This window comes from Pleurodeles waltl, chromosome 5 (genome assembly GCF_031143425.1).
Source record: "Pleurodeles waltl isolate 20211129_DDA chromosome 5, aPleWal1.hap1.20221129, whole genome shotgun sequence".
Lineage (NCBI taxonomy): Eukaryota > Metazoa > Chordata > Amphibia > Caudata > Salamandridae > Pleurodeles > Pleurodeles waltl.
The window spans coordinates 68,788,053-68,800,609 of record NC_090444.1 but is presented as its reverse complement, the minus strand read 5'-3'; the positions used below and the strand labels follow the sequence as shown (position 1 = coordinate 68,800,609).

The window sequence follows — 12,557 nt, the reverse complement described above, 5'->3', positions numbered from 1 at the left end:
GCTCAGCGTCAATTGGGGTAGGCTCCCCACCCAGATTCACATATGGAAATTGTAACCTGTACGGTTCAAGGATGCTGGTTCCGTGACATTTAGAAAAGCATAAGAACATTATTTTTCCATAGAAATAGACAAGGCTGCCGCCTCTTTTTTAGGTCTCAGCTATAGACGGTGCACATGTGCGGCCTCGAACCGAGACATGCTGTACCTACACTGTGGACTTAAGCCCCGCCCACAGGCTTGCCACTGGCTGGCTCCCTCTTTGCTCCATTATGTGTTCTCCCCATTTGTCCATGACGTGCATACGTCACGGGTCTTCAAGGGTTTAGCCCTCCCCGAGAGCATTGCCCAACTTCTGCTAAACCTACGCCTTGGGCATTTTAGGACATTGTTTCAAGACTACTTTTTCCATTTGTTAAAGAGCATCTTTCACAAGTGCTCCTGTTTTTCTTTGTACCGTACCTGGTACTGGGACTACGCAATTCTTTAAAGGTTCTGTATTTGCTGCAGCACCACTAAACGGTGCCTATGTGCAGTGTTTGCAGTCATCAGGAACATAACGACGCTTAATGAACTGCTATAGGTAATACAGGGGAGAAAATCCTATCTAAATGTGTTTGCCTAGGTATGGAATGTATAAGTACCTTGCGTTTACAGGCTCGCTCAAGTTAAATATGGAAGGGGATGGGTGCGAGTGATAGAACAGTCTTTGAAAGGTCCCGAGTGTTCGTGCGGAAGTGTATCTATGAGATTAAGGCGGCCCTACACGCATCCTGTGTAGGTGACTTGCGCTGCTCTGTTCAAAGCTGTTTTCCAACTAGTAGCTTTATCAAGACTGCACCTCCCCCTTTTTGTAACTGACCAGTTACACTTGTGCTGCAAGTAACACACATTTTAAGAATATGCAGTGTTACCAATGCCGAGGTTCCCATGACATCACTTATTTTTCTACGGGACCCCTGCCAGCACATTCTCAGACCCCAAAAGTGCTGCTACTTTATGAAACTCCTCTGCCCTTCTTAGTCCCCTTTTATGCACAGTTATGCTTCTACTAAGTCTACAGCTAAAAACAGGACGCCTGTGCGAGATAGCAACTTATGAAAGTTGGGTTTGTTGCAGTTTGATGAGGGCCGTGCTAGGGGCTCTTCTGTGGCTGCTGTCATACTCTAGTCAAAATCAATCCAGGCTCTTGCCGCTCTGCACCATTCGTGCTCCCCCTCAACACTGCAGCAGCAAAGGACGCCGGTTTCTGACACCCCCCACCCACCCTTCAGTTGACCACCCTGACCACATTGCCAAAGGCAATAGGTCACCCACTGACGAGACCTATTGGCTTTGCCAATGCTTGTTGATTAAATGAGAAACACGTCTTTAGGGATCTAGTATTCACATCACAGCTGATGCTCGCAAGACAACTGAATGCAGACTGTACAGATTTTGCGTTTACAAGTAGAACAAGAAGGTGCCAGGACTGTATGGGGGTGAGCGGCACTAATGCAGGTTTAAAAAACGAAAAAAAACAGGGTTGCTTGAGCAGGTGAAGTGCATGGCCTACAATTTTTATTGTGCCAAAACCCAAGCAAGTAAACTAACTTTGCTGATCCGTCGACAGGTTGATGTTTTGGAACATCCAAATATGGAACAAGAGATAAAACCTATGCTGCATTATTAATTCCTCAACTAGTTATTCTATTTTACACAACAGGCGAAACACTTACCGCCCATAACTAATGAGGTCATTAAACTGTCAATCCCCCAAACCAGGCAGAGACTGAAAGTTTAGCTCTTCTTACCAGCTGATATCAGTCCTGAATACAAAATCCTTAGTAAACTATTGACAAATAGACTTCTACCTCTTCTACCGTGACATAGTGCATTCTTTCATGTATGACAACAGTTTGGTATTCTAGAAGAAGCGCCCAAATGCTAGCTTAATACAAGGTACCTCACCTTAAATCTTGGAAAGGGCCTTTGATAGTGTAACCTGGAGATATATGCTTAAAATACTAGAGACGTTTTGGAAGTGAATTATCTAATGGGTCAAAATGCTTTACTCCAATCCTTGCCTATGGTGCACTTGGACCATTATCATAGATTCGATCCACATTAGAGGGGGGAGGGTGTGAGGTCCACAGCAGGGATGCCTGTTGTCTCCCTCTGCTCTTCTCTAGCAGCTATGATCAGACATATTGGCGAAGCTTGAGGTATTAGAATTAGAGGAACACTGTATTATTATACACCAATGACATCTTGATATAGGTTTAGGAGGCAAATACCAATTTATCTACTGCTCGGTGAGCATTCCGGAAAACTTTCCCTCTAAGCACGGCACAGGAGTCAATGCCCAAAGCCTGAGCAGTGGAAGTCTGCGCTGTGAACATCAATGATGTGGTGTTTGGGTATTGTACGAAACTGCCACTGTTGGCATGGGTACCCACTCACTTTTTGCCTAATGTTGATGCCAGCTTTGATTGGAAGTGTGCTGGGACCCTGCTAAACCAGCCCCAGCACCAGTGTTCTTTCCCAAAACTGTACCTTTGCTTACCCACCTGGCACAGCCCTGGCACACAGTTAAGTCCCTTGTAAAATGTACCCCTGGTACCAAGGGCCCTGTGGCCAGGGAAAATTCCTAAAGGGCTGCAGCACATAATATGCCACCCTAAGGGAACCCTTACTCAGCACATGCACACTGCCTGGCAGCTTGTGTGTGCTGGTGGGGAGAAAAGACAAAGTCGACATGGCACTCCCCTCAGAGTGCCATGCCCACAAACCACTGCCTGTGGCATAGGTAAGTCACCCCTCTAGCAGGCCTTACAGCTTTAAGGCAGAGTGCACTATACCACACGTGAGGGCATAGCTGTATGAGCACTATGCCCTTATAGTGTCTAAGTCAGTTCTTAGACATTGTAAGTGCAGGGTAGCCATACTGAGTATATGGTCTGGCAGTTTGTCACTACGAACTCCACAGCACCATAATTGCTACACTGAATACTGAGAAGTTTGGTATCAAACTTCTCAGCACAATAAACCCACAGTGATGCCAGTGTTGGATTTATTGAAAAATGCACACAGAGGGCATCTTAGAGATGCCCCCTATATGTTAGCCCAACTACTAGTGCCAGCCTGCCACTTCCAGACGACCACATGGGGTGAGTGCCTTTGTGCACTCTGTGGCCAGAAACAAAGTCTGTCCTGGGTGGTGGTGCTTCACACCTCCCCCTGCTGGAACTGTAACACCTGGCAGTGAGCCTCAAAGGCTCAGGCCTGGTGTTACAGTGCCCCAGGGCACTCCAGTCAGTGTAGATGCCCGCGCCCCGGACGAGCCTCCACTTTTGGCGGAAAGTCCATAGGGATAATGAGAAAAACAAGGAGTCACCCCCTCAGCCAGGACCACTCCTATTGTGTCCTGAGCTGAAGTGACCCCCTCCTTGAAAAATTCTCCATCTTGCCTTGGAGGATTAGGCCCAATAGAGATAGGGATGTGCCCCCCAACCCAGAGGGAGTGGACACAAGGAGAGTGTAGCCACTCTCAGGGACAGTGCCACTGGCTACTGCCCTCTAACCCTAACACACCCCTACATTTAGTATTTAGGGGCAACCCTAAACCCAGCTCTTCAGATTTCTGACGACCTCAAGAAAGAAGGACTGCTGAGCTGAAAACCCCCACAGGGGAGAGAAGGAGACACCAACTGACTCGGCCCCAGCCCTACCGGCCCGTCTCCTGCTTCAAAAAAGCTGCAAAAAAAGAAGCAGCACGTTCTGCAGGACCTGCGACCCCTGAAAAGCCTCCACGGGACTGCCTGCCTCCTTTGGACAGTGGACCCCTCCAAAAAGAAACAAAGAAACCATCTTTAAAGGGACTCTCACCTCACTCCAGAAGCGGGAGTCCAACTACTCTGCACTCAACGCTCCAGAGGAACCAACTACCCAGAGGACCCCAAAGCGATCCCGACCAAGTGTCCACCCTCCACGACGACACCTGCAGAAAGAATCCAGAGGACCCCCCTGACTGCAACTGCCAGGGGCGAGGAGATCCGTCACATGGAGAAGCACTGCACCCGCAGCCCCCAGGCCCGAGAGAAACCGACCACTGGTGCAGCAACGACCAGCAGGCAGCCCTCATCTCTGCCCAGTCCGTAGCTGGCCCGAGACACCCCCCTGCGCCTTGCCTGCAGTGCCTAAGTGACCCCAGAGTCCCTCCATAGAGTTCTATTGCGTACCCGACGCCCTGTTTGCACACTGCACCTGGCTGCCCCTGTGCCGCGAAGGGTGTAGTTTTTGTGCCTACTTGGGGCCCCTCCAGTACTCCTCCAAACTCCGCTGGTCTGCCCTCCAACAACGCAGGTACCTACCTGCAAACGGACCGGAGCCAGAGTACCCCCAGTCTCTATAGGCACCCACGTTTTTTTGGCTTCTGATTGACCTCTGCACCTAACCGGCCCTGTGTTGCTGGGCTGGGTGTTTGGGGTTATCTTGAACCCCCAACGGTGGGCTACCTATGCCCCAGAGACTGAACCTATAAGTTTGGTACTTACTTCAAAAGCTGTACTTTATTTTCTTCCCCCAGGAACAGTCAAAAATTGCAGTGTCCACTTTTAAAATAGCTTTTTGCCATTTTAAAGAAAACTGTATGTATTGTCGATTTAATTTAAAGTGTTGAACTTACCTATGCAAAATACCTTTCATTTAATGTACTTACCTGCAAACTGGATCCCGTGGTTCTAGAAACAAATTAACGAAATATGTTTCTGCTTTATAAAAAATATTGGTCTGGGGTGGTCATTGAGTGTGTGCTTCTTCTATTGTCTGTGTGTGTGTACCACAAATGCTTTGCACTACCCTCTGATAAGCCTAACTTCTCAACCACACTACCACAAAAGAGGACATTAGTATTATCAACTTTAGCATCTGTTAAGCCTCTGGGGAACCCCTGGACTCTGTGCGCACTACATCTCATTTTGATATAGTATATACAGAGCCCGCTTCCTACAGGTATTAAAACAGATAACGCAGATGCTGACTAACTGGACAGGAGAATAGGAGCGGCTATTAATACCCTGCAGTCGCAAGTAATGTTCTGGTCTTCACTTGTGTGTAGAGACACATTGGGGAAGATGGCCGTGTTGTTGTGCCTCCTTTATTATTTTGCTAACCTTCCTATTGCTCTCCCTACATAATGCTTCTGTGAGATAAATGACATCTTATGCAGTTTGATTCAGTGGTCAAATTGGCGTAAGGTGGTCTTACAAAAACTATAGTTACTGACATATCAAGGGGGTTTAGGTCCCCCAGATTTTGAAGATTAACACCTTGTGGCCCAGTTGCAATGGGTGGCCCATTGATAGACGGGACTCAACCTGTCGAAAGCAGGATTCTCTGTAGCACACTGGCAGGAGGGGAGGTTACAAACCGTCTGCTTCCCTGGAAGACAACCCTCAAACGACTCACACACTTGTCCTAACTGCATGTGCTTGCATGCATCATGCCTTCTGGCTGTCACACTAGACACTATGCCCCCCTCGATAACATGTAGGACTCTTCCCAACCCTACAGGCACCATTAGAAGGAATGATTTGGCACTCCAGGAGGAGGCTGGGGTCACAGTGATAGATTATCTTCTTCATGAGGGTGCCCAAGCGTATTAGAAATCATTGGAGAACAGGTACAGGCCTTCAAGGTAGGCCAATTTTCGTTACAAAGGAGATTAGTGAAAGCTGTCTAGACATATTTGGGTATAAAATGAGATGACCACCTATACATGCAGTATTACACTCCCTAAATACAATGGGGGAAGGACGGAGACTAACGAATGGGCTCTACAACTATACTAGAGCACACAGCAATGTTGCTACTGCCACCAAGAGATGAATGGGAGAGGGACACAGGCAGAGTATTAAATGATAAAGGACAGGAGAGACTATTACAGTCTGCACATAAGACCTCATGCGAAGCTCAGTGTAACGTTTTACAATTCTATATCCTCCAGAGTGCCTACCTGACAGCACTTAAAATCAGAGGCATCTGCCCGGACAGTGCGGATCAAGTCTCAGATTTCATAGTATGTATGCAGACTTTAAGCACATGATATGGAGTCGCCTTCATCTAGAAATCTTTTGGATGGAGGTTACAAATTGCTTACATCAAATAACTGGAAGAACAGACCCTGGCTACCTTTAAATGGTGTATTTTAGGTTTGTTCGAGTGATCTGAAAAGTACACGTTCTGCCTAAATTCACTTGCACAATGTTGTTAACTAAAAGTGAGCTAACCTTCTCGTGAGAACATGCAGACTTTCAGAGTTTGGAACCCTCTTGGCAGGAAGGACGTTTATTCTTTACTGTAAATCCAAGAGTGATACATCTCGAACTGGAGAACACTCCAACATTTCTACAGAGCAAATTATATCTCACCTATGATACGCTTACGCTCTAAAACTCAAAGATGTTATATCTTTTTTTTAAAGTTGCTTCTCTCAATGCTGGATCACTGCTCTCAACGGCTCCACATTCCAATTTAAAAAAGTGCCATTGTTCTGAAGAGTCGGTTTGGAGCAATGAATGCCATCCCTCTTTTTACAGGATAATGCATCACCCAACCTGTCAGTATTTAAGTATGGAATAAGCTGATTGGGTTAACTGCATTATTTCTACATCCATTTCTGAGCCTAAATAGCTCAACAAAAACAGCTTAATTAGACATTTGCTCTATCAGCTTGGTATTTCACCTCAGATCTAAAGCAGAATCCTTCGACAACACTCTGTACTAGTTAGGAGTTTCTAAGCCGCACCTGCTAGATATCAGGACACGATTAGATCCAGCATTCCCTCCCCTCAAAAGAGCCCTTATTGAAGAAGCACCTCTGAGGCCCCAAGCACCATAACACCCCACCACCCACCGAGTCTTTGTAGGAGCTCAGGGAGAGGGGTCCCACCTGCTGCAACCACTAGTCTTACCCCAACTATAAATGTGTACAAATTAACACAAGAGGCAACAGGAAATCCGCCTCCACCAATGAGAGTGCCCAACATCTGCAGCCTTACCTGTAAGACTTCTTGATGTCATCCGCAGAAGCTCCCTTCTCCAGTCCTAGGACTTTGTAGAGACTTTCCCCTGTCCTGGACATCTTCCGTGCGGGTTTCGGGTGCTCCGCCATCTTGTTCTGTGAGACACAGTCAAAGAAAAATGTCTTTAACAGAACGGCCAATGATGGGCTGAGCAAGTAAGATCAGCGAAAGTATTTAGAATACTGCAAGCAAATCAACAAAGCATTGCGTAAGCTCCCCAACAACCTGAAGAAGTAAACCTGTGTTGCGGTTCGAAGCAAATGAAAGAATGTTTGCTGTTGTGGCTTGGCTACATTCTCTCTAGTGACTGAAAGATCAACACATCAAATATCAGCAGGTTTCCTGAAACCGGTGACCCGCCCAGAGCAGAAAGGCCAGCAAGCGCAGACTTGGCAGAATTGTACAGAGGGGATTTTGCTTGGTATCTTAGGTGGTTCACTCAAGCCAGTTACCCACACCAGCCAAAGGTGGAAGTACAGAATCATCAAACAAAGTTCTGAACTTTCAGTTCCCCATTATGGAAAACTTATCCTGTATTAAAGGCCAGTGAGCTGTCCACTCATAGCCACTCCTATGAATGTCTCAAATGACAAGTGCGAAAGCATTGCGGTTCATCGTTCGCGTCTGGTGGAGGTATTCAATGACAACCCACAGACATTTAAATTCTGTTCATAAGCAGAGAGTTTAGACCACCTGGCCAAGAAACACATTTCAAACAGTCACCAGTCACCTACAGAATGTGCCAAAATCCAAAGAAACCCCTGCAATGCCCTGTTACCTGTGCTACCTCCATCTACGTCAGCATACTTTTTTTATTGTCTTTATTTTTGTAAAGTATGAATCTGCCATCTTGAAAGGAAAAGCATGCATGCCTGATATCACATGAATGATGTTCTGATAGTCAGACATCTCTACTCAAAAAAGGTTGTCTGATGCGGAAGCAGAGACTGGAGGAATTTGTAAAAGGTTCAGATGTGAGAAGTGTTAAAACTGTTCTCCCACAATCTGAACAATTTAGTTTCAGGAAGTAGCTCAAATGAGCTGCAATTAAATAGTCTGGGACCTGGGGACAAGGAAAGCTTTCCAGGCTACTCTCATATGCCCGGCAGAGGTGACACTTCTAGGAGTAACTAAGGTTCAGAACACAACGCTGTCCCAAGAAGATCTGGTTTAAATTTTTCTATCAGGAACACCAGTCTTATTCCGTAACCAGTGTGATATTCTGCGGATAGCGCTTTAACATGTACGGTGGTAGACGCAGATCTCATGTGAAGACTTCAGAAGAGGAGACTGTGATGAATGCCTGCCCCAGAAATCGGCCAGCTGCACTGCAAAAAGTCTTGTCAATAACCTTTTGGAAAGGACCACTAGAGCGCATTACCATAGTTCAGCACAGTCAAACAAGGGTGTTGCCATCTTTCTGGAACAGAGCACAACACAACACAACATGCAAAGGACATTTTTTTTTTTTTTTTTTTTAAATCTTTTCAATGTGTTTATTGAGTTTATAAATTCAAAAACAAAGCAGAAACAGACAAACAAATCTGATCAAACGTTAGATTGGATCAACTGAAAAGAAAATTACAGGCACCGGCAGCATAGGGTGACTGTCAGGTTTAGAGGCACTGTAATAAGTGTACAACAAAACCTACGGGCAAATGAGTACACACGAGAACACAGGTAGTTGAGTAAATAGGATCGGCCTGATAGAAAAATGAAATAAGGAAGCACAGGTTGTTACACCATTGACCGAGATGGGGAAGTAAAGAAAGGAAAAGAGTTTTGGGCAAAGCAAGGTTGTGCCCGCTGTAGGAGTCTTGTGGTTGTTGGGTGAAGCCAATGCCAGGGTGCTCAGGGGCGTGGGGTGTAAAAGGAGGAAGAGAGGGTGGTCCATCAGTTAAATGTTTGAGAGTTACGGGCAGGGTCAACCTTCTGAAGGCCGGCATCAAGGCTGTCCCACATGCATGGGAAGGACTTATGGTGCCTTGCTAGGACTGCAGTGGTAGTTGGGCTCCTCTGAGACACGTGGCACCATGTGTGCGTGGGGATTCAATCTGGGTTTCCATTCAGAGATGCGTGTTTGCTGCTGACTGTGACCATCAGGTCTAGAAGTGCCAATTGTGAAGTCAGTAGGTTAGGCACCATAGGGTCAGTATGAATTCCTAGTGTTGTCATGATGAAATGAAGGCGTATTTGGAAAATATCAGATGTGCATTGAAAGAGGGCCAAAAAGGGTGTGCAACTTTAACAACTAAAGGGCATATGTTTACAATTGCCCTTATCTTTCTTAAAATTCCAGCAAACATCAGATGTTACTATGCTAGCCAATTCGGCAGGTGGTCAGTATGTCTGGTGAAACAGGAAAACCGTGTATTGCAAAAGGGATGGCAATATTGTATTTATGGATGCGTGTGTGACTGTTTCACTAGATGGGGGGGATCTCTAATTAGCAGTACTTTATATTGGTTTAGGATTAGTGACTTTTTTTTTAAATATATGTTTGAGTTGATGGTTGTATAGACTTTAGAGGTGGGTGGCTAGACTGGTTTGCTTTGTTTAGAAAACGATAAAGCCCCTTTATGTACTAAGAAGGCAGATTGGTATTTAATATATAAGGAAAATGTCACTTACCCAGTGTACATCTGTTCGTGGCATTAGTCGCTGCAGATTCATATGTTGTGCATAGTCCGCCGTCTGGTGTTGGGTCGGAGTCTTACAAGTTGTTTTTCTTCGAAGAAGTGTTTTCGAGTCCCGAGACCGAGGGACTCCTCCTCCTTTGTTCCATTGCGCATGGGCGTCGACTCCATGTTAGATTGTTTTCCCCGCAGAGGGTGAGGTAGGAGTTGTGTATGTTAGTAAGTAATAGTGCCCATGCAATGGAATGAATAAGTATGTACCAACTAAGGTTTAAGTAATATATTTACAAATGTACAAATGTTGAAGATAACTTCCAAACGGCTACAGGCTCCCAGGGAGGTGGGCGGGCGCATGTGAATCTGCAGCGACTAATGCCACGAACAGATGTACACTGGGTAAGTGACATTTTCCGTTCGATGGCATGTGTAGCTGCAGATACACATGCTGTGCATAGACTAGTAAGCAGTTATCTCCCCAAAAGCGGTGGCTCAGCCTGTAGGAGTGGAAGTAGTCTGAAATAAAGTTCTTAGTACGGCTTGACCTACTGTGGCTTGTTGTGCGGATAACACGTCTACACAGTAGTGCTTGGTGAATGTGTGAGGCGTAGACCATGTGGCTGCCTTACATATCTCGTTCATTGGAATGTTTCCTAGGAAGGCCATGGTAGCGCCTTTCTTTCTGGTTGAATGTGCCCTTGGTGCAATGGGCAGTTCTCTCTTTGCTTTAAGGTAGCAGGTTTGGATGCACTTAACTATCCATCTGGCAATACCTTGTTTTGATATTGGGTTTCCTGTATGAGGTTTTTGAAATGCAATAAACAGTTGTTTTGTTTTCCTAATTTCTTTTGTTCTGTCAATGTAGTACATTAGTGCTCTTCTGATGTCTAATGTATGTAGTGCCCTTTCAGCTACTGAGTCTGGCTGTGGGAAGAACACTGGTAGTTCTACCTTTTGATTTAAGTGGAACAGTGAAATAACTTTTGGTAAAAATTTTGGATTGGTTCTTAGGACTACCTTATTTTTGTGTATTTGAATAAAAGGTTCTTGTATAATAAACGCCTGAATTTCACTTACTCTTCTTAGAGATGTGATGGCAATGAGAAATGCAACCTTCCACGTTAAGAATTGCATTTCGCAAGAGTGCATGGGTTCAAAAGGTGGGCCCATGAGTCTTGTTAAGACGATGTTGAGGTTCCATGAAGGAACAGGTGGTGTTCTTGGTGGTATAATTCTTTTCAGGCCTTCCATAAACGCTTTAATGACAGGTATCCTAAATAGTGAAGTTGAATGGGTAATTTGCAGGTATGCAGATATTGCTGCGAGGTGTATCTTTATGGAAGAGAAGGCTAGATTTGATTTTTGTAAATGTAGCAAGTATCCCACTACATCCTTTGGAGATGCATGTAATGGTTTAACTTGATTATTATGGCAGTAGCAAACAAATCTTTTCCATTTGCTTGCATAGCAGTGTCTAGTGGATGGTCTTCTAGCTTGTTTTATGACTTCCATACATTCTTGGGTGAGGTTTAAATGTCCGAATTCTAGGATCTCAGGAGCCAGATTTCTAGATTCAGCGATGCTGGGTTTGGATGCCTGATCTGTTGTTTGTGTTAACAGATCTGGTCTGTTGGGCAACCTGACATGGGGTACTACTGACAGGTCTAGTAGTGTTGTGTACCAAGGTTGTCTTGTCCATGTTGGTGCTATTAGTATGAGTTTGAGTTTGTTTTGACTCAATTTGTTTACTAGATATGGAAGGAGAGGGAGAGGGAGAGGGAGAGGGGGAAAAGCGTACGCAAATATCCCTGACCAGTTCATCCATAGACCATTGCCTTGAGACTGCCTGTGTGGGTACCTGGATGCAAAGTTTTGGCATTTTGCGTTCTCCTTTGTTGCAAATAGGTCTATTTGAGGTGTCCCCCAAATTTTGAAGTAAGTGTTTAGAATTTGGGGGCGAATCTCCCATTTGTGGACCTGTTGGTGATCTCGAGAGAGATTGTCTGCTAGTTGATTTTGGATCCCTGGAATAAATTGTGCTATTAGGCGAATGCGGTTGTGAATTGCCCATTGCCATATCTTTTGTGCCAGGAGGCACAGCTGTGTCGAGTGTGTTCCCCCCTGTTTGTTTAGATAATACATTGTTGTCATGTTGTCTGTTTTGACAAGAATGTATTTGTGGGTTATGATGGGTTGAAATGCTTTCAACGCTAGGAATACTGCTAACAATTCGAGGTGATTTATATGCAGCTTTGTTTGATGTACGTCCCATTGTCCTTGGATGCTGTGTTGATTGAGGTGTGCTCCCCACCCTGTCATGGAAGCATCTGTTGTTATCACGTATTGTGGCACTGGGTCTTGGAAAGGCCGCCCTTTGTTTAAATTTATACTGTTCCACCATAGAAGCGAGATGTATGTTTGGCGGTCTATCAACACCAGATCTAGAAGGTGACCCTGTGCATGTGACCACTGTGATGCTAGGCACTGTTGTAAGGGCCTCATGTGCAGTCTTGCGTTTGGGACAATGGCTATGCATGAGGACATCATGCCTAAGAGTTTTAATACCGTCTTTGCCTGTATCTTTTGTGTTGGATACATGGCTTGTATAACCTTGTGAAAATTTTGAACCCTTTGTGGACTTGGAGTGGCTATTCCCTTTGTTGTGTTGATTGTCGCTCCTAAGTATTGCTGTGTTTTGCACGGCAGAATGTGAGATTTTGTATAGTTGATGGAGAAACCGAGTTTGTAGAGGGTTTGTATGACATAATTTGTGTGGTGTGAACACTTTGTGAGAGAGTTGGTCTTGATTAGCCAATCGTCTAGGTACGGGAATACGTGTATATGCTGCCTTCTGATGTGTGCA

At 45.2% G+C, this 12,557-nt stretch overlaps 1 protein-coding gene across 2 annotated transcripts in view; it reads right to left on the bottom strand.

Moving 5' to 3' along the window:
• The window catches only part of DNAJC5G (DnaJ heat shock protein family (Hsp40) member C5 gamma), a 167,179-nt gene that overhangs the window by 71,644 nt on the left and 82,978 nt on the right, over window positions 1-12,557 (bottom strand). For both annotated transcript variants that reach the window (XM_069233585.1, XM_069233586.1), the window contains exon 2: window positions 7,038-7,156. In XM_069233585.1, the coding sequence (XP_069089686.1) occupies window positions 7,038-7,150 (113 nt within the window). In that variant the 5' untranslated portion in view covers window positions 7,151-7,156. The remainder of the gene's footprint in view (window positions 1-7,037; window positions 7,157-12,557) is intronic.